Here is a 22845-nt window from a genome sequence, read left to right on the forward strand (position 1 = left end):
TATATATGCAGCAGGGCTATTGATCACGTTCGTTCCATTAGCAGGCCATGTCCATGTGCCAATCAATCATGGTTGGAGTGGGTGACGAGACGCAGCAGGATTGGTTGGATGATCGCCATCGCGGCGGCACCCTTCGTCTCCGCGCGCGCGCCCGTACGACGTCACCCGCACGTCAATCAGTCGATCCATCCATCCTTTGCATGCCGCCTTTCTAAGCATCTCCTAGATGAGTTCGTCCGTTGGCTCACCCGTGGCCAGTTAATCACCAACATGCATTTATTAAGACGACATTGATTTGGGGATGTAACATGCATATGCATATCTAGTCCTCTGTCCTCTCCTCTCCTCTCCCGGTCTTCGATCAGGCATCGATCTAATCCATATCATCATCCGTTCGCCGTCGATCAGTCAGCGAGCAAGTGTTGCTAGCTAGCTATGCTTCATCTCGATCGGTCTCCACCAAACGAGCAATTAAGCAGCGAATAATCATGGAGTTAGGTAAACTGTTCCTGCTTATGGCTTAATGGACCTCATCGCCTCATGGACTTTCTCACCACGCCCATGTATATCTGGCTCTGGGTCTCCCACGCTGTCGCGCACGCAGACGACGGATGGAAACGGACGGATCTGAGAGCGACGAGGCAACAGTCTTCCGGGGAGATCCAAAGGGATCGGATTCAGACCGGGGAGGGGCCGATCGATATGCTATGCAGGCACCTTTTTGCTGCGCCGTCGCCCTCGCCATTAGAGGCCGGTGTCCGTACCTCGCAGCCCAGCTCGGTCGATGTAGATGTGGGTTAGCTATAGCTTAGCTTCACAGTTAGGTTGGTCTCAAAGTCCCACGTCCCCCCGCCGGTTGGCCGGACCCGCTTATTTATACCTCGCCGGCCGGCCGGCTTCTCATTCACTTCACCATCCAAAGCATCCGGCCCGGCCGTCCTCGCCGTCCCTGCCCTCATATATACGCAGCTGAGCTGAACTGAGCGCGGGTGAGCTCCCCGCCCGCGCGCGCGCATTGCCCTGATTGATCTATCGTCCGTCCGCCGTCCCCGGCCGCCCGACCACACGGCCGGATCTCACGTATATCTTTGGGTTGGCACCGAAGGCGACCCGGCCAAAAGGTCGAGGAGAGAGCCGACGTGCCGGAGCGAGCTGCCATCGGCGGCGTGAGGCGTCATCGATCGACCAGGGCATTGTTGCGTAAGTTCCCTGCATGTGCCGTCTTCTGGCTTACATTGTCTTGCTTTTCTTTTTTTGGGCGAAATATTTGTCTTGCTTTGCTTCAACCATCCCAAATGATTGGTGACACCGATCATCGATCGACAACATCGATCACGCATTCGTACCAGTGGTGAAGCCGGCCTTAATAATCTGTGGGCTCATTGCAAATTTTATGAAGAAAATTGTTCACAAAATACACTGCTCGATCTTAGGCTGTTTTTTTCTCAAAATTTGTGGGGTCAGCCAGCTAGCACATAGAATCGCCACTGATTTGTATTTCTTTTGTTTTACGTGATTATATGCTTTGTTTCAAAATATTTGATGTTATAGTCTTGTCTATAAATAGAACAATTAATATACCAATAATTAGAGCAACAAATTATGTTCCATTCCATAAAAACACATTTTCATGCTATACATATTTGATGTTGTGGATATTAGTATTTTTTTTAATAAAATTAGTCAAACATATGGAAGTATGACTCAGAACAAACAAAAGCTTCAATATCTTAAAATGAATAATAAAATAATAAAGAGAGAATAAACTTGTCTGCCTTTTCATTGTCCGGCAACCTCAGTCAACAAGGAGAGCTCCTCCTCGGCGCTTATGGCACCCGAAGCATGGCGCGAAGCTGCGTGGCGCCCCAAAGCATGAGGTGGTATGTGCCATATGCGCTTCATAAAAAGTATAAAATTCTGGTTCTTTTAAATTAAAAATTATAACTAGGTTGAAAAACTATTATGAAGAAGAAAAAAATAAAAAATGAATATGAAAAAGGAAAAAAAAAGCGTGAATCTATGTGGATTTTAAAAAACTTTTAAATTTGAAAAAAATGTTTGCAATTTTTTTATAAACTTAATATTATTTACTAAGAAACTGAACAAATCCGTCATGGAAAACCATAATAAAAACTGTCCCAGAAAATATGTTTCAAACCCGTGGGGTAAAACGCTATAAGGGTAGGAACTACCTTAGGGGGTGTGTGAGTTCTATTTGCAGTTCACACCTTATTAATTGGCGCTATAAGCGCCGAATAGCTGTGTTTTCCGGCAAGAATATCAAGAATATCGTCGACAAATACTGAAACGATGTGGGCCAGCCCAAAAAGATTGTGGCGCGGCTAGGGCCTGCCGAAAATATGTGGCGTGGACTATCATATCGCGGTTTGAACTTCTTTGGATTTTTTCCACACGCGTTTTCCACTTTTTAGATTAATTTTTTTTTATTTTTTTTAGTGTTTCGATTTTTCATCGGTCTTTTTTAGCTTTTCGACAAAAAAGAAATATGCACGAAAAAAAGTGTTTTTTTTGTTTTTTGTATGCAAGAGGCACATTTTTTACTTTCACAAGAGGCACTATCGGGCCTCTCGGAAACAAAAAGAACGAGCTTTTTGGTTTTTTTTCGCGAAAGGTACAACCAGGCCTCTCGAAAACAGAAAAAAAATAAGTTTTTTTTTGCGAGGAAACAAAAGAAATGAATTATCTTTTTTTTCATTAAAGACACGGCCATGCCTCTCGAAAACGAGAAAACGTGTTTTCTGTTCTTTTACACAAGAGGCTCGGTTTTCATCCGTTTTTTTTATCACATTTTTGTAAAAAAAATCGTTAAAACCTCGATGCGAGGAAACCAACAATAAAAACAATTAAAAATTTAGACGCACATTTAAGAGATAAAATGCTTTAAAAATATGTATTTATGAAAAAAAAATCCAGGTTGCGACAAATGGCACACATGTAGTGCGCCACTTTTCGCAACGTGATAGGTGGGAGTGATTTCAGGCGAGGAGTAGTACATAATCAACAATTCTCTTGTCTAAAAAAAATCAGCAATTCTCAAAACAAAACAAAAAAGGTAGTACATAGCCAACAACAAATTTTGTACTCCCTCCGTTCTAAATATAAGTCTTTTTAGAGATTGCACCAGTGGACTACATACAGATGTATATAGACATAATTTAGAATATAGATTTATTCATTTTGCTCCGTATGTAAACCACTAGTCAAATCTCTTAAAAGACTTATATTTAGGAACGGAGGGAGTACTAATTATGAGCATGAAATACGTGGGCACAACAAGCAGAACCATAACAGCTAGCAATCGAGAAACAGACGGGTCTTCGGTACACTGTTTTTCTTTTCTTTTTGAAAAAGAGAGAATTCGGTACACTGTTAACACGACGAAGACCACAAAGATCGTAAGCAGGTTGATTCCATTCGGCGAGCCGCAGCGGCGCCAGCCTTCCTTTGCGAAAGCGCAAAACGACAGGGTCGGTCGATCGATCGATCGTCGACGCGGCCGTATCTTGCACCCGTCACGCACCAACCAACCAACCAACACACACACACGGCGATCCAAATTCGTGTCAAACACGAGACGTTGGTAATCGACCGCCTCGCGCGCAACCCGCGGAGGGTTTACAAAAAACGGACAGCGTCGACCACCTGAAGCACCACAGGTCGACAGGCAGATGCCGATCCCCCAAAGAAACTGACAAATTTTTCCTTCAGTTTCGCGTGTTCTATGGAGCTCGGCCCTTTTTACGGCGAGCAGCAGTTGGCTTTTCTTCGCAAAGCGACGGCGAGGAAAGATCCACACAACACACACACACGGGTGCAAAAAGTCGAGTCGTTTTCCCCTTGTGCCTTCGTAAATCGTAATTGGACGGCTGGATACGGCTAAGTGGAGGGGATCGGACGGCGCCGCACGGGAGATGTCATCTGTTGGTGGATTGTCGAGCTCGTGCGTGTCATGCCCAACGCGCCTGCTCATCGGATCAAATCGCTGTGACTCTGAGTGCTGCTGTTACATGACTTGGAAACGAATCGTGTCACGAGACCTCACGAGACCTAAAAAGGAATCACGACACTGTACTATTTTTTAAATTTTTCTATAATACGATTCTCTTTGATTGCAATTAGGCAAGGAAGACGCCAACGCGTGGCCTGGGCCCACCTGATTTGCCATTTTTATGTCAAATAAAGGAGCTCATCACATTTATTTATTTTATTCATAAAAGTTCCTTCGGGGACGTCCGATAAAATTTTATTCATAAAGCATTATTCTTTTTAGATGCAAACTGTTTATTAGATGGTAAAGATATATTCCTATAAAACATTACTTGTCAATAATTTTCATTGCCGGCCTTTTTTTGGAAAAGTCTATCCCTCAACCGGAAGATCAAGCGGGGGACATCGGCCACCTCCTTCGATCGACACGTGGTGTGGAGTGAGGGACAACCGACAGATCCATAGGTCGGAGGTTTGACGGTCACCGCCGGCAGGCGGCGCCAACGGCCGTCCACTATACTCGCCCCCGACGTCGGCCGGCCATCCGGCCGCCTCTAGCCGCATCATGAATGTTGCAAACATTTCTGCAACCTGACATTTGTTGCAAAAGTTCCTGAAACATGATCTTTGTTGTAAAAAATTCTTTCACAAAAGTACCTATGTTACAGAAAGACAAAGAGAAAAAAAATCTGCAACAAAGCAAATTATTTCTAGAACTCGACCGTTATTTCAGGAATTAACGGATCCAAAGTTCTATTTTTTACAACCAAACGAATGTTTCTGCAACTTGACCGTCGTTTCAAGAATTATGAGGTACCCGACCGAAGTGGATCGGACGGTTGCGCGTAGATCGAACGGCCCTCCAAGCGACGGTTGTTTACTAAACATCCGTCGGTGAATGCGTATCAGCCTAATTTTTTTGCGGGGGCACCGCCGACCAAGTTTGCATATGTGTGAAAAAGGAGAGAAGAAAAGCATTACTATTTGATGCTGGGACCCTTACCATAACAATGATAAATACGATGGTGTTTTCAACCGCAATTCAACCCAGACAAAGTAACTTGGTTTGGAGTCGCCACCTAGATGAAAAGAAAAATGGTTTCAAAAAGTTTTTATCCCTCATGAGTTCCAAAAATTTCAATGGGATTAAGCTAATCTTGTCGACTCTATACATAAGCATGCGTGAGCGGAGCAACATGGATCTTTTCTGAATTATTATTTTTTGCGGGAAATCTTTTCTGAATTTTTTAAACCACGTAGAAACTTGTTGATAACCCTTGACGTAGCATCTATGAACACAATGGTGGCTCCAAAAATGTTAAACAAATGTTCCATTACTTGGAAACACGGGGGCGGGGCAGGGACGAAAACTCCAGCAAGACATCGAAATAAGTGTTTTTAAAGATCTCTCGAATACGGTAGCAACTGTTACAAAAAGTTAAATACACTGGTCAGCTGACGTATAATAGACAATTGTTTTCGGTCCTATCTTTTGCTGCTGCTAGCTAGTTTCAAAAACTTAAACGCACTGGTTAAAGATGTATTGAAGACGGTAATGATGGCTACAAAAAAACTTAAACACACCGGTTAATTGCACTAAAATCATGGTATCCTTTTTTGAATGGGAGGAGAATACCGTACTCTCTCTTTCTCTATCTCTGTGTGTTCACCTTTATAAGATGTATAGGCAATCCAAACAGCGCCCGAAACAGTTCAATGTCAAGTGTCCAAAACTTGTTTATAAAAAAGAAAAGAAAAGGAGGAATGGAATATGACGGCAGAGGAAAGGCTTGGACATGGAACTACGTGTGGGAACCAGAGTTCCCCTCGTCGGGTGGCAGTTTCGCCGAATCTCCCGTACGAGGGGTCCCGGCCGGACGGCACTTCCCTCGTGCCAAAAGCTCCTCCACTGCCTGCCAAGCGTTGTGCTCTTCGCAGTCCGTTAACTGCGCCTTTTCTTCTTCTTTTCTGCGGAAAACCGCACTTTCTTGCAAGGCTAGCATTAGCAATAGATCACCGTTGGTCGGCAATTGGTTAAAGCACCTGGCAATGAGTTCATGACATGTGAGCTCAGCACGACTCCATCCGAGGCAAGTCTACAGTGTGTGTGCGCAGGTGGATCTATGGACCACACAGGCCCTGCCAAAGACAAGAAGAGGTGGGCTCTGGAGCAGGCCACAACCCATCGAACGGACACTGTAGCGGCTCAATCCTATTTTTTCTTCTTTCGGTTGGAACTGACTCTAAGGCCCTCTTTGTTTACAGGGACTAGACTAAAAAATTCTTTTTAATCCCTATGTAACCAAACAGAAAGCACCTTTTTTAAAAAAACTGGAAAAAGACTAGACTCTTTCCTTTAGTCCCTGTAACTAAAGAAAAGTCTAGTTCCTTGAAACGAAACCAAACACCCCTGAGCCGTGACACTGTGTACCCATGACTGAGAGCTCTCCTTTCCCTCCGTTTCGAAAAGAAAGAAAAAATGACTGAGAGCTCTTGTGATCATTATCGCGACAACAACAGAACGGATGCCTTTTCTTTTTGGGGTCGTTGGATTGGCCGAAGAACGGACGGTCCAGATGGCAAATCAGCGAGGCACGGACGCGTTTTTTTGTCTGTGTCTTTTGCGTGAGCGTGTACATACGCGTGCTACCCTGCTCTCCAAGTTCGGCCGGTTTCATTCCAAAAAAAAAAAAAAACGAGTTTCTTGGATACGAAGAAACGGCGCTATCAGGGAATCGCTCGGCCCATCAGCTGGCCCACGCGCAAAATGTTATTGATCAAATCCATCCAAAGGGAAGGAAGGAAGGAAGGAAGGGATCACGGCTCCTTGGTGGCTCGGCGAATCACATGCGACGCCCGATTGACATGCGGAATTGCTAACGCCACCCTTTCCGGCGACCTCTGTACAGCAAGGGCATCTCGCTGATACAAAGTCCACCTACGGTTTTTTCTTCTTCAAAATGGCGCAACAATAAATATAACAATGGAAAAAAAAAATCATAGACTGTTTTGTTGAATTTTACAGTTGAGTACAACGGCATAAATTGCCGTATCGCGAAGCAAAAAAAATCCAGATAGAGACCATAATGGATGTTTATTTATTTATTCGTCGAAATAGGTTTTGAGCTATTCGACTATCAATTTTTTTACTCAACCTCCCTAGGCGCTTTTGCGTTCTAGATTCTTCCGTGTTGCTTCTGTGGCACCATCGTGATGAACGTTGGTCTCGACGGTTGTTCCATAATAAATACTTCAATATGTTTGAGGTTTTACTTTGAAAAGGCCAACTTCAACCTGAAATTACCATTATAAATATGTGATTTGGTGGTCGTCATGGCACGTGTGTCGTTCAATTTGTTGTGTCACGCTAAAAGCCAAAAATGAATCGTGTCGAGTCAGGGGTGGTCTTAGTTTCTTTATTTCCATCGTTTTCTCAGAAAAACAAAAACTTCTTGTACAACCCTCAAGTAACCGGTGAAATTGTTATTTTGTGGTGATACGAATAAATTTGGCACTTTTTCCTCTTTCTAGCATTGACAAAAGGAACAACCTATACTGCAACTTTCAGGGAATCAACCAAATATATTGCAAAGACGGAGTTTAATATATTTTTACGCTTGTTGATTCATTTGGCTTGTCCTCGTGGTGCCACCGTGATAAACTTAGTCTCGATAGCTCTTATACAAATGCTTAAATACACCTGAGGTTTTTTGCTTTGAAAAAGGACAACTTCAACTTGAAATTACCAATATAAATATGTGATTTGGTGATCGTCATGGCACACGTGTCGTTTACTTTGCTTTATCACGCTAAAAGCCAAACGAATCGTGTCGAGTTAGGGGTGGTCTTAGTTTCTTTATTTCCTTCATTTTCTTAGATTAAAAAAGCCCTCTTATGCAACCCTCAAGAAATCGACAAAACTTTTTTATTTTGTGGTGATACGACTAGATTTTGCACTGTTTCACTTTCTATCATAGACAATTAGGAACAGCATACCCCAACAACTTTCACACAATCAACCAAGTATATAACAAAAGTCAGACTGAGTTTAATATATTTTGCACAAGAGAAAAATATAAACAATAAATCAAACGATTATTCCCCTTGCTCTGGGAACACCAGTTGGATTAAACTTGGTATATTTACAGAGAAACATAGTTGAAGGAACAATCTGATAAATTAATCCACTTATAGTAGCACATAGGGTGTATTTTTATGAAAGATTGTTTAGCGAAAAAAAAAACATGTTTGAATGTACCGGTTAAGTCGTACCCGAACACGCGGCGCGCGGCTGCTGGCGACTCAAAACAGGGGAGCTCCACCGCCGTGTGTACGTAGCAAGATGCTGATCCTAGGAGGACCCTCATCGTCGTCGGCGACGGGGCCCGGCCGGAGTCACCTCATCCATGAATGAAAGCTGACCGCCGCTCCCATGGTGGCCGCGGCCCCCGCTTTATTTATAGCTGACCCCTCTTCGCTTTATTCTCGCCTCCACTCGATCCAACATTTACAGACCACCTCCACCGCTCCTCCTCCTCCTCCTCGCTCTCGCCGCAACAGAGCAGAGCAGAGAGCACTCACTCACTGTCGACTATCCTCGCCCCTACTCCAGTCCGAGGTCAGCAATCGATCCCCAACCCCAAGCTCAATCACTCTCAGAAATCAGTCTAGCTAGAACGCAAGATCTCATCTCCTGCGTGTGTGTGCGTGTGTGTGTGTTTTCTTGGCACCACTTCGTGGATGGATTCGTGCTGGATCTTTCCCGATCCATTGATCCTGAGCATACATAGAACAGGGCTTGAGATCTACTAGTTCGGACTGTAGGGTTTATCGAGATATCTGAACGAGGGTTGTTGATCTTGTCTCGCTTGGATTGTTGCAGGACACAACGTGAGTAGGCGCGGTGGTGCTCTGCTTCTGCTTCTGCTTCTGCTTGATTGATTGATTGATTGTTGATATCCATTCCCATTCCATATGCGCTGTGCATGTCCCCGGTTTTCGTGGCCGCTAATCCATCCGATTTTTGTGTTCCCCGGCCAAAATTAAACTCATTTCGTCCACAACAGGATCTTTGTCTTTCCTTTTCTGCTAATTGATCCTACCTTTTCGGTTCCTGGATTTAAAGCTCTTCTTTTGTTGCTCCAATTTTTTGCAGGATTCCTCAACTTACTTGGGCATGGACAGATTGTTTTCGCTGCCGCAGATCGATTCCAGCAGCACATCCATTAACGTCGTCTGACTGACTTGGGGATTAGTAACTGTTTTCGCCTGCTGTTCTTTCCCCTCCCTTGCCTGCGACAGGTTCTTGATCATCTCAGTGCAGAGTTTGCTAGCGTTTTGCCGAGGTTTGGAGAGACCAATATCAGTCGTGGGACGGTAGGATTCTGTGTTGGCTAGCGAAGATGGTGCTTGCGCACACGTCCAAGGTGGTGCTGGGATGCGTGGCGTTCGGCATCTTCTGGGTGCTGGCGGTGTTCCCCAGCGTGCCCTTCATGCCGGTTGGCCGCACCGCCGGCTCCCTGCTGGGCGCCATGCTCATGGTGCTGTTCCGCGTCATCTCCCCGGAGGACGCGTACGCGGCCATCGACCTCCCCATCATCGGCCTCCTCTTCGGCACCATGGTCGTGTCCATCTTCCTGGAGCGCGCCGACATGTTCAAGTACCTCGGCAACCTGCTCCAGTGGAAGAGCCGCGGCCCCAAGGACCTGCTCTTCCGCGTCTGCATCGTCTCCGCCATCGCCTCCGCGCTCTTCACCAACGACACCTGCTGCGTCGTCCTCACCGAGTTCATCCTCAAGGTGGCCCGCCAGAACAACCTGCCCCCGCAGCCCTTTCTTCTGGCGCTCGCCACCAGCTCCAACATCGGCTCCGCCGCCACGCCCATCGGCAACCCGCAGAACCTCGTCATCGCCGTCGAGAGCGGCATCTCCTTCGGACAGTTCCTTCTTGGCGTCTTCCCGGCCATGATCGTCGGCGTGCTCACCAACGCCGCCATCCTCCTCTGCTACTTCTGGAGGTACCTCGCCGTCGAGCCGACCGACCAGCTGGAGCGCGGCGGCGGCGGCGTCTCCACGCGGGGGGCCGAGCTGCAGGTCGGCGACGACGAGGTCCAGTCGCACCGGTTCACGCCCGCCAGGATGTCGCACGTCTCCTCGCTCAACCCGGACGACTTCGACTGCGTCAGCGAGCCCATCATCAGGAGCGCCAGCGTCAACGGTGGCGACAACCTGCGGAGCAGGAGCGTCAACTCCAACGCCGCCGACGCCGACATGCAGTTCTCCATCAGGTCCCTCCGCTCCTCCAGCATGTCGCACGAGATGGTGGAGGTCTCCACGGTCCCCGTCCTCCTCGACGGCTCCGCCTCCTCCAGGAAGTTCACCAGGACGGCCAGCCAGCAGAGGAGCGTCATCATCGAGGACGCGCCGCCGTCTTCGCCCACAGACGACGACGACGCAGCCAACGGCGACAAGGACAAGGGGGAGCTGCCCGAGGTCGCGGAGAAGAGGTGGAAGGTGCTGGTGTGGAAGACGGCCGTGTACCTCATCACCCTCGGCATGCTCATCGCCCTCCTCATGGGGCTCAACATGTCCTGGACCGCCATCACCGCCGCTCTGGTGCTCCTCGCGCTCGATTTCACTGACGCCCAGGCCTGCCTCGAGAAGGTGTGGCTGTTTTTCCTCATTTTCTTTCTACACAACCATTTTTGCATGAATGAAGAATGATCAAATCACTTTTGCTTGCATGCATGCATCACTTGGCATTGGCAGGTGTCCTACTCGCTGCTCATCTTCTTCTGCGGGATGTTCATCACCGTCGACGGCTTCAACAAGACCGGCATACCCAACACCATGTGGGAGCTGGTCGAGCCCTACTCGCGGATCGACAGCGCCAGAGGCGTCGCGCTCCTCGGCCTCGTCATCCTCATCCTCTCCAACGTCGCATCAAATGTTCCAACAGGTAATTAACGATACCTCTGAACTTTGGTTCGCTCTCTTGGCAATTGCAAACTGCGGTGCTCTAAAGAACGGCATTTCTGAACTTTGGTGTTTTAGTTCTGCTGCTCGGCACAAGGGTGGCCGCGTCGGCTGCGGCGATATCGCCGGCGTCGGAGAGGAAGGCCTGGCTGATTCTGGCCTATGTGAGCACGGTGGCAGGGAACCTGACGCTGCTCGGGTCGGCGGCGAACCTGATCGTGTGCGAGCAGGCGAGGCGGGCGCAGTTCTTCGGCTACAACCTCTCCTTCTGGAGCCACCTCCGGTTCGGGGTGCCGTCCACCATCGTCGTCACCGCCATCGGCCTCCTCATCGTCAGCAGCTACTGAACCAAGCAAGAAACTGAACATAGTAGTACTACTGTGCGAGGAGCGTAACGAAATCCTTTCTTCAATAATGGAGACTACTCATGTAAAATCGCTAGGCTTGTCTTGTAACCCGTTTATGTTTTGTGTATCAGTAATCAGTGTTGTTTCAGCTGTTGTCGCTAAAGCAGACGGCCGGTACGGGTGTCAGACCAAGTAGCCTGCATTTTCAGATTTCTGAACTTGGAGTTGCAGATAGGTTCCTGTTGAAGTTGAACTAAGAAATTATATTGTAATCTGATTTCATTTTTGGTGTTTCAGATTGAGTCAACGTGGCCCGTAATCGTGCCATACTTGCATTGCTTTTTTATAACAGCGTAATCTTGCGTGGTTTGTTCACTACACGTATAAAAAATGATGAAAATACAAACATGTGTTGGTCTAGCAAAACCTCCCAACAGAAGTCTGCTACTGCTGTGTAAGATAATAGTGCTGGTAGTACTGAAGTGGAAAACAGATAGATCAGGTGGATTCTGCTGCTAGTTCTGTGGACCCTAAATTCATTGGTGCCATCTGCTACAATTGTGGCTTATCTGGCCACTTTGTTGGCATGAGCTAAATTCCCAAAGTCTGCTTCGTTCGCAAAACCCCTAGCCACCATATGGATGTTTACCCATCATGGTATAAACCAATACCCACTATTCAGTACTGGAGTTGTGCTTGTTGAGTAAATAGGCAATTTTTCGAGTGTATTAATCCACGAGCTAATAACTAGCATGGCATTGACTAGACTAATGACGTACTGATCATGAACTAGCCTAGCACATACTACGCATATAGTTGGTACATCTATGCATGCAAGTAGTACTGCTAAGATAAATACGAACATGAGAATAAACGAGTCATACCCTCCAATAGGCCAGTTGGCCGTAGCAGCAGCGTTGGCGTTGGACGCGGCCGCAGCACCAGCAGCATCCTCTGCCCTCTTCTTCTCAGCTTCAAGGGCGAGACGATCGGCCTCGGATGGTGAAGACATGGCGATCACAAGGACGACGCGGATGTAGACGAAGCAGACGGACAAAGACGAGTAGTCGCGTGATCGCTCCCCAAAAACCTAATCGCCCCTCTCCCGTACAGGAACCGGAGAGGCAGGGTTTCGGAGGCCTGCTCTCCCGTCGACCGTGTACGCGGTAAACGGGACGGAGTCGCCGGCGGCAGCGGCAGCAAAAGGAACGAACGCGTGAGGCAAATGTGATCTGATTCTCGTGACGGCTAGGGTAGGCATTAGCTAGCTTATAAAGGCGGATGGGCGGAGAGACGTGGGCCGAACCCACGTCCGAGTCGGTAACAGCCCACGATCCAACGTCTCGGATCGTGCCGTGACCGTTACGTATTCTCCGTTCCTTACCGACAAAAATAAGCGCGTAGGTATGAGCTCGGCTCGGCTCATTCCCGCGACGCGTCGCGACGAGGCGTGGCCCGGCGGGCGGCGGAAAGGAGTGCGCGAGGGCACCTTCTCTTCTCACTCTCCAATAGTATGTGGAAGAGAGACCCTTATAAAGGGGTCCAACTTCTCCTCCACTAGCGGGGTGGGATTAAACTTCCCACCACCTTGTCATGCCACCACCTACATGGGCCCTTGGAGATTTTTCTGAAATTCTCTTATGGGCCTAAGGCCCATCACTAATTTCAACAATCCCCCACCAGATCTCAAGGGCACATCGTGTTCCCTCGTTCCAATCACTGTTTTAATATACCAGCATTTCAGTGAAGACCTGTTAAGGTTGAGCTTCACCTAGAGCAAGTAGCTACACCCCTGTACAACTGAACAATGGACTATGCCTTGAATTGTCAGTTTGGCGTAAAGGAGCTTCACCACAAGTCTTACTAGTACTAGGCTGCCGAAGGTGACCCCTCGGGTAGTACTCGAATGGTGGTCAGTTTAGCCACGGGTGAATAATTATCAAAGAAATCTTCTTCTTCTTTCTGGGCATAGCCCTTGGCCACAAGCCTAGCCTTGTACTTTTCAATCGTACCATCGGGCCTAAGCTTCTTTTTGAACACCCACTTGCATCCCATTGGTTCGCAACCATAGGGACGATCAGTGATTTCCCATGTCCCGTTAGCCATGATGGAATCCATCTCGCTACGGACCGCATCATTCCAGTAATCAGCATCTGGAGAAGCATACGCCTCTGAAATAGAAGTGGGATTATCATCCACGAGGTATACGAAGAAATCATCACCAAAGGTCTTTGGAGTCCTTTGTCTCTTGCCCTACCAAGGGTTTCCTCGTCATCCTCCTCGGGATTATCACCATGTGTTTGTTCATAATATTCCATAGGAATGGAAGGCTCAGGAGTTATCTTAGATTCCTTTCTAGAAGTGCTTTGCATATCTCTCATGGGAAATATATCCTCAAAGAATGTAGCATCCCTTGACTCCATTATTGTACCGACCTTCACGTCAGGTACCTCAGATTTCACTACTAGAAATCTATAGACTACGCTATTCTTAGCGTATCCCAAATAACGCAGTCCAGAGTCTTTGGTCCAAGCTTACACTCTTGGGGATCGATACATTGACTTTCGCCAAGCAGCCCCAAGTACGTAAGTACAAGAGCCTCGTCCTTCTCTTCGACGACTCCTCATAAGGAGTGACTTCATTATCTTTTGTAGGAACCTTATTCAGGACATGACACGCAATCAATATAGCCTCCCCCCACCATGCCTTGGATAAACCCGATGTATCTAACATGGCGTTAACCAAATCAGTTAGAGTACGGTTTTTCCGCTCGGCAACCCCGTTTGACTCGGGTGAATAGGGAGGCGTCCTCCCATGAATAATGTCGTGTTCCGCACAAAAAGAATCAAACTCGTTTGAGAAGTACTCTCCACCACGGTCAGACCAGACTCGTTTAATTTTCTTGTGAAGTTGATTCTCAACTTCTGCCTTATAGATTTTAAAGTAGTGTAGAGCCTCATCTTTAGTATTTAACATATACACATAGCAATATTTAGTGGAATCATCTATCAATGTCATGAAATATTTCTTTCCACCTTTAGTCAACACACCATTCATTTCACAAAGATCAGAATGTATGAGTTCTAATGGTGCCAAGTGTCTCTCCTCTACAGCCTTGTGAGGCTTGCGAGGTTGCTTTGCTTGCACACACGAATGGCACTTAGAACCTTTGGCTAAAGTGAATGTCGGGATTAAATTCAGTTTTGCTAGCCGCGACATAACAACAAAACTTATGTGACAAAGACGTGAATGCCAAACTTCAGATTCATTAACACTCGAATGAATATTGTTCACGACTTTATTACAAAAATCTGCAAGAGAAAGGCGGAACAGACCTCCGCATTCATAACCTTTTCCAACGAAAAGTCCATATTTCATAACAACTACTTTATTAGACTCGAATACCAACTTAAACCCTTCTCTACACAGAAGGGAACCACTAACGAGGTTCTTCTTGATGGGGGGGACATGCTGCACGTTCTTCAGCTGCACGATCCTTCCCGAAGCAAACTTCAGATCGACCGTGCCAACACCAAGAACAGAAGCACTCGCGCCATTCCCCATCAATACGGACCCGTGACCGGTGGCCTGATAAGAAGAGAACAATGATAAGTCAGCACACACATGAATATTTGCACCCCTGTCCACCCACCAAACGGTGGACTGACAAACTGAAAATACAGTAAGTAAATTACCGTACCCAGATGCACCACTTTCATTGTTTCCCACAATCATATTGGCAGACTTGGAGTCCTGCCCCGGCTTCTTGTACTTGTTTGGGCATTTGTTCGCCCAATGTTCCTCTGAACCACAAGTATAGCAGCCATCTCCCTTCTTATTCTTCTTGAAGGGCTTCTTTCCCTTCTTCTTGAAGTCGGTATTCTGTTGGACATAATTCTTTCCCTTGGGCTTGTGGGAATTGAAGTTCCTCTGATGTACCATATTGGCAGCAGAAGAGCTTTCCACCGCTTTTCCATTGGAGTCCTTTGCTCTCGAGTTCTGCTCAACACTCAGATGGCCGATGATGTCCTCTACTGAGAACTCACGCCTCTGATGTTTCAGAGTAGTAGCAAAGTTCCTCCAGGAATTAGGGAGCTTAGCAATTATACAGCCCGCGACAAACTTGCCCGGCAAATTGCACTTAAGAACCTCAAGTTCTTTAGCTATGCATATTATCTCATGAGCCTGTTTCCAATACAGAACGGTTGTCAACCATCTTGTAATCGTGGAACTGCTCCATAACATACATCTCACTCCCAGCATCGGTGGCCCCAAATTTAGATTCGAGCGCCTCCCACAAGTCTTTGGCAACATGCATATGTAAGTATGCGTCAACCAGCTTATCTCTGATCACGCTTATGACTGCTCCAAGGAATAGGACGGTGGCCTCCGCGAACATCTTCTCCTGTTCAGGAGAGATCGTTCCCGTTGGAGTGACACCGGCTACCCAGAACACGTTCATAGCCGTGAGCCATAAGCTGGTTCTCGTTTGCCAACGCTTGAAATAAGTACCGGTAAACTTGTCCGGTTTTAGTGCAGCAGCAAAACCATTACTCGAAAAATTCCTATACTTATTAGGTTTTTGGATTGTTGAGTAAATATGCAATTTTCCGAGTGTATTAATCCACGAGATAATAACTAGCATGGCATTGACTAGACTAATGACGTACTGATCTTGAACTAACCTAGCACATACTACGCATATAGTTGATACATCTATGCATGCAAGTAGTACTGCTAGGATAAATACGAACATGACGGTAAACGAGTCATACCCTCCAATAGGCCAGTTGGCCGTAGCAGCAGCGTTGGCGTTGGACGCGGCCGTAGAAGCAGTAGCAACATCCTCTGCCCTCTTCTTCTCAGCTTCAAGGGCGAGACGATCGGCCTCGGATGGTGAAGACATGGTGATGACGAGGACGACGCGGATGTAGACGAAGCAGACGAACGGAGGCGAGCAGTCGCGTAATCGCTCCCCAAAAACCTAATCGCCCCTCTCCCGTACAGGAACCGGAGAGGCGGGGTTTCAGAGGCCTGCTCTCCCGTAGACCATGTACGCGGTAAACGGGACGGAGTCGCCGGCGGCAGCGGCAGCAAAAGGAACGAACGCGTGAGGCGGATGTGATCTGATTCTCGTGACGGCTAGGGTAGGCGTTAGCCAGCTTATAAAGGCGGCTGGGCGGAGAGACGTGGGCCGAACCCACGTCCGAGTCGGTAACAGCCCACGATCCGACGTCTCGGATCGTGCCGTGACTGTTACGTATTCTCCGTTCCTGACCGACAAAAATAAGCGTGTAGGTATGAGCTCGGCTCGGCTCATTCCCGCAACCCGCGTCGCGTCTCATTGCATCGTGACGAGGCGTGGCGTGGCGAGGCGGGCGGCGGAGGAGGAGTGCACGAGGGCACCTTCTCTTCTCACTCTCCAATAGCATGTGGAAGCGAGACCCTTATAAAGGGGTCCAACTTCTCCTCCACTAGCGGGGTGGGACTAAACTTCCCACCACCTTGTCATGCCACCACCTACATGGGCCCTTGGAGATTTTTCTGAAATTCTCTTATGGGCCTAAGGCCCATCACTAATTTCAACAATCCCCCACCAGATCTCAAGGGCACATCGTGTTCCCTCGTTCCAATCACTGTTTTAATATACCAGCATTTCAGTGAAGACCTGTTAAGGTTGAGCTTCACCTAGAGCAAGTAGCTACACCCCTTTACAACTGAACAATGGACTATGCCTTGAATTGTCAGTTTGGCGTAAAGGAGCTTCACCACAAGTCTTACTAGTACTAGGTTGCCGAAGGTGACCCCTCGGGTGGAGCATATTAGTCACACTCCTGGCCTATTCATGAGTTTACTAGAGATCACCCAAATCTCATAGACTGTGACCAGCAGTCAAGCTCATATAGGTGTGTTCCTCCAAAGATCGCTCTGTAGGACAACATCTTGCTTACACATAAGCTTTAGAACACATTAAGACAGTAGTCATCCTATCATACAGTAGCCGAGAGCATTGCATCTCCAACGGAGTGGGTTAGTAAAGTTACTCTCCTCAGTTCACCACTGGCTTGTTTTCCCAGGTCCTACTTCACAGGATCTCCATTCATATAGGTTGGGTTACTACCATGGCAACTCATGTGGGTCTCATACCCATCTCCCTCGATGCACTATCTATCACAACACGTGATAGCCCTTTAGTAAAGGGATCTGCCATATTCTTAGCCGTTTGGATGTAATCCAACGCTATCACTCCGGAGTTTCTCAAACGTCTGACAGACTTCAATCTCATTCTTATATGTTTGTTGGACTTCATATTGTCCTTTGAACTTTTCACTTTGACAATAACCGTTTGGTTATCGCAGTTCATAAGGATAGCCGGAACCGACTTCTCAACCACAGGTAAGTCCATCAAAAGATCTCGAAGAAATTCTGCTTTGACACCAGATGTGTCTAATGCTGTTAATTCTGCTTCCATTGTCGATCTCGTTAAGATCGTTTGCTTGCAAGACTTCCAGGAAACAGCACCACCCCCAAGAGTAAATATATACCCAGTAGTGGCCTTCATCTCATCTGCATCAGAGATCCAATTCGCATCACTATATCCTTCAAGTACCGATGGGTATCCCGTATAGTGAAGTCCGTGGTTGACAGTACCTTTCAGGTAGCGCATAATTCTTTCAACAGCACGCCAATGAACATCGCCCGGGTTTGCAACAAACCGGCTAAGTTTGCTCAAATCAAACGCGATGTCAGGCCTCGTTGCGCTAGCTAGGTACATAAGCGAACCGATGATTTGAGAGAATCTCAATTGACTTATAGTTGTGCCTTTAAACTTTCGAATAAGCACACTAGGATCATATGGTGTTTGAGAAATTTTGCAGTCTGAATATCCAAAGCGACTCAAAATCTTCTCAACATAGTGGGATTGCAGAAGTGTAATCCCACCCTCATCATCTCTCAAAAGCTTGATGTTCAAGATAACATCAGCCACCCCAAGGTCCTTCATCTCAAAGTTTTGAGACAGAAAAGACTTAACCTCCTCAATTACTTTGAGGTTGGTTCCAAATATCAGTATGTCATCAACATACAAGCACAATATAACTCGTTCGCCCCCACCATGGCGATAGTATACACATTTGTCAGCTTCATTAACAACGAAGCCAACAGATGTCAGAGATGTATTAAACTTCTCATGCCATTGCTTAGGTCCTTGTCTCAGACCATATAAAGATTTCAGCAACTTACACACCTTTCCTTCCTGACCTTCTATCACAAAGCCATCTGGCTGTTGCATATAGATTTCCTCATTTAGCTCTCCATTCAGGAAAGCCGTCTTAACATCCATTTGATGAACAAGAAGACCATGAGAGGCTGCCAATGAGAGTAGTACTCGAATGGTGGTCAGTCTAGCCACAGGTGAATAAGTATCAAAGAAATCTTCTTCTTTCTGGGCATAGCCCTTGGCCACAAGCCTAGCCTTGTACTTTTCAATCGTACCATCGGGCCTAAGCTTCTTTTTGAACACCCACTTGCATCCCAATGGTTTGCAACCATAGGGACGATCAGTGATTTCCCATGTCCCGTTAGCCATGATGGAATCCATCTCGCTATGGACCGCAGCTTTCCAGTAATCAGCATCTGGAGAAGCATACGCCTCTGAAATAGAAGTGGGATTATCATCCACAAGGTATACGAAGAAATCATCACCGAACGTCTTTGCAGTCCTTTGTCTCTTGCCCCTACCAAGGGTTTCCTCGTCATCCTCCTCGGGATTATCATCATGTGTTTGTTCATAATATTCCATAGGAATGGCAGGCTCGGGAGTTATCTCAGATTCCTGTCTAGAAGTGCTTTGCATATCTCTCATGGGAAATATATCCTCAAGAATGTAGCATCCCTCCACTCCATTATTGTACCGACCTTCACGTCAGGTACCTCAGATTTCACTACTAAAAATCTATAGCCTACGCTATTCTTAGCGTATCCCAAATTAACGCAGTCCACAGTCTTTGGTCCAAGCTTACGCTTCTTGGGGATCGGTACATTGACTTTCGCCAAGCAGCCCCAAGTACGTAAGTACGAGAGCGTCGTCCTTCTCTTCGACCACTCCTCATAAGGAGTGACTTCATTATATTTTGTAGGAACCTTATTCAGGACATGACACACAATCAATATAGCCTCCCCCCACCATGCCTTGGATAAACCCGATGTATCTAACATGGCGTTGACCAAATCAGTTAGAGTACGGTTTTTCCGCTCGGCAACCCCGTTTGACTGGGGTGAATAGGGAGGCGTCCTCTCATGAATAATGCCGTGTTCCGCACAAAAAGAATCAAACTCGTTTGAGAAGTACTCTCCACCACGGTCAGACCGGACTCGTTTAATTTTCTTGTCAAGTTGATTCTCAACTTCTGCCTTATAGATTTTAAAGTAGTGTAGAGCCTCATCTTTAGTATTTAACAGATACACAAAGCAATATCTAGTGGAATCATCTATCAATGTCATGAAATATTTCTTTCCACCTTTAGTCAACACACCATTCATATCACAAAGATCATAATGTAGGAGTTCTAATGGTGCCAAGTGTCTCTCCTCTGCAGCCTTGTGAGGCTTGCAAGGTTGCTTTGCTTGCACACACGAATGTCACTTAGAACCTTTGGCTAAAGTGAACGTCGGGATTAAATTCAGTTTTGCTAGCCGCGACATAACACCGAAACTTATGTGACAAAGACGTGAATGCCAAACTTCAAATCATTAACACTCAAATGAATATTGTTCACGACTTTATTACAAAAATCTGCAAGAGAAAGGCGGAACAGACCTCCGCATTCATAAACTTTTCCAACGAAAAGTCCATATTTCGTAACAACTACTTTATTAGACTCGAATACCAACTTAAACCCTTCTCTACACAGAAGGGAACCAATAACGAGGTTCTTCTTGATGGCGGGGACATGCTACACGTTCTTCAGCTCCACGATCCTTCCCGAAGTAAACTTCAGATCGATCGTGCCAACACCAAGAACAAAAGCACTCGCGCCATTCCCCATCAATACGGACCCGCGACCGGTGGCCTGATAAGAAGAGAACAATGATAAGTCAGCACACACATGAATATTTGCACCTGTGTCCACCCACCAATCGGTGGACTGACAAACTGAAAATACAGTAAGTAAATTACCGTACCTAGATGCACCACTTTCATTGTTGCCCACAATCATATTGGCAGACTTGGAGTCCCGCGCCGGCTTCTTGTACTTGTTTGGTCATTTGTTCGCCCAATGTTCCTCTGAACCACAAGTATAGTAGCCATCTCCCTTCTTATTCTTCTTGAAGGGCTTCTTTCCCTTCTTCTTGAAGTCGGTATTCTGTTGGACATAATTCTTTCCCTTGGGCTTGTGGGAATTGAAGTTCCTCTGATGTACCATATTGGCAGCAGAAGAGCTTTCCACCGCTTTTCCATTGGAGTCCTTTGCTCTCGAGTTCTGCTCAACACTCAGATGGCCGATGATGTCGTCTTCTGAGAACTCACGCCTCTGATATTTCAGAGTAGTAGCAAAGTTCCTCCAGGAATTAGGGAGCTTAGCAATTATACAGCCCGCGACAAACTTGCCCGGCAAATTGCACTTAAGAACCTCAAGTTCTTTAGCTATGCATATTATCTCATGAGCCTGTTTCAATACAGAACGGTTGTCAACCATCTTGTAATCGTGGAACTGCTCCATAACATACATCTCACTCCCAGCATCGGTGGCCCCGAATTTAGATTCGAGCGCCTCCCACAGGTCTTTGGCAACATGCATATGTAAGTATGCGTCAACCAGCTTATCTCCGATCACGCTTATGACTGCTCCAAGGAATAGGACGGTGGCCTCCGCGAACATCTTCTCCTGTTTAGGAGAGATCGTTCCCGTTGGAGTGACACCGGCTACCCAGAACATGTTCATAGCCGTGAGCCATAAGCTGGTTCTCGTTTGCCAACGCTTGAAATAAGTACCGGTAAACTTGTCCGGTTTCAGTGCATCAGCAAAACCATTACTCAAAAAATTCCTACACATATTAGGTTTTTGGATTGTTGAGTAAATAGGCAATTTTCCGAGTGTATTAATCCACGAGATAATAACTAGCATGGCATTGACTAGATTAATGACGTACTGATCTTGAACTAACCTAGCACATACTACGCATATAGTTGATACATCTATGCATGCAAGTAGTACTGCTAGGATAAATACGAACATGGGGATAAACGAGTCATACCCTCCAATAGGCCAATTGGCCGTAGCAGCAGCGTTGGCGTTGGACGCGGCCGTAGCAGCAGCAGCAGCATCCTCTGCCCTCTTCTTCTCAGCTTCAAGGGCGAGACGATCGGCCTCGGATGGTGAAGACATGGCGATGACGAGGACGACACGGATGTAGATGAAGCAGACTGACGGAGGCGAGCAGTCGCGTGATCGCTCCCCAAAAACCTAATCGCCCCTCTCCCGTACAGGAACCGGAGAGGCGGGGTTGCGGAGGCCTGCTCTCCCGTCGACCGTGTACGCGGTAAACGGGACGGAGTCGCCGGCGGCAGCGGCAGCAAAAGGAACGAAAGCGTGAGGCAGATGTGATCTGATTCTCGTGACGGCTAGGGTAGGCGTTAGCTAGCTTATAAAGGCGGCTGGGCGGAGAGACGTGGGCCGAACCCACGTCCGAGTCGGTAACAGCCCACGATCCGACGTCTCGGATCGTGCCGTGACTGTTACGTATTCTCCGTTCCTGACCGACAAAAATAAGCGCGTAGGTATGAGCTCGGCTCGGCTCATTCCCGCGGCACGGCGCGGCGCGATGGGGCACCTTCTCTTCTCACTCTCTAATAGCATGTGGAAGAGAGACCCTTATAAAGGGGTCCAACTTCTCCTCCACTAGCGGGATGGGACTAAACTTCCCACTACCTTGTCATGCCACCACCTACATGGGTCCTTGGAAATTTTTCTGAAATTCTCTTATGGGCCTAAGGCCCATCACTAATTTCAACAGTGCTAACAGTGGACTAGACTACTTCCATTTTGATTGATTCTCAGCTTCTAGTGGAATTTGAGCAATTTGTTTGATTGACACTACCATGTATTAATAGTGATTTAAACGTTTTTATATTAGTTTACCGAGAGAGTATGTAGAAACATCTTAGCTTCCTTTCTACTCCAACGTTCGTGGGCATGGGCAACCTGTGCTCTAGTATTTCACCATCTGAATGATAAGTACTCCCACCGTCCCAAAATGATTCTAGTGTAAAAATGATCTTACATTTCGGGACAGAGGGAGTATATGCTAGCTACCGTTTATTTCACAAGAAAAATCATCCATGCGCCTCCAAATCAACAAAGAATCAACCTCCTGGGAATTCTGAAACTTTATTATACCAACACAACCGGTATGTTTGTTTTTCCACAACAAAAAATAAAAGGATTAGACTAGGTAGCGGCGCCGCACCAAAGGCACTCTCATGCGGCGGCTGATGTATACATCTAATTGTACTA

The 22845-nt window shown here is 46.9% G+C and overlaps 1 protein-coding gene across 3 annotated transcripts; it reads left to right on the forward strand.

Annotated features, from left to right (window-relative positions):
• Positions 1–840: 840 nt before the first annotated feature.
• Positions 841–11623, forward strand: LOC123449706 (silicon efflux transporter LSI2-like). Of its 3 annotated transcripts, XM_045127016.1 has the most exons (5): positions 8475–8626; positions 8891–8898; positions 9164–10670; positions 10776–10965; positions 11061–11623. In XM_045127016.1, exons 3-5 carry the CDS (start codon positions 9411–9413, stop codon positions 11327–11329), a joined length of 1719 nt encoding a protein of 572 aa, XP_044982951.1. In that variant the 5' UTR covers positions 8475–8626; positions 8891–8898; positions 9164–9410; the 3' UTR covers positions 11330–11623. The 3 variants fall into 3 exon arrangements, with proteins under 3 accessions (XP_044982948.1, XP_044982950.1, XP_044982951.1); XM_045127013.1 differs by lacking the exons at positions 8475–8626; positions 8891–8898 and adding an exon at positions 841–1200; XM_045127015.1 differs by lacking the exon at positions 8891–8898 and having other exon boundaries at positions 8455–8626.
• The last annotated feature ends 11222 nt before the right edge of the window (positions 11624–22845 follow it).

The sequence above is a fragment of the Hordeum vulgare genome, chromosome 4H, assembly GCF_904849725.1.
Source record: "Hordeum vulgare subsp. vulgare chromosome 4H, MorexV3_pseudomolecules_assembly, whole genome shotgun sequence".
Lineage (NCBI taxonomy): Eukaryota > Viridiplantae > Streptophyta > Magnoliopsida > Poales > Poaceae > Hordeum > Hordeum vulgare.

What these genes read in the sequence shown, in the direction of transcription:
- LOC123449706 (XM_045127013.1), top strand. Translation starts at nt 9,411, where the DNA reads ATGGTGCTTGCGCACACGTCCAAGGTGGTGCTGGGATGCGTGGCGTTC. An exon ending in CCCAGGCCTGCCTCGAGAAG is followed by an intron (nt 10,671 to 10,775) that starts GTGTGGCTGTTT and finishes TGGCATTGGCAG; the next exon opens with GTGTCCTACTCGCTGCTCAT. An exon ending in CGCATCAAATGTTCCAACAG is followed by an intron (nt 10,966 to 11,060) that starts GTAATTAACGAT and finishes TTGGTGTTTTAG; the next exon opens with TTCTGCTGCTCGGCACAAGG.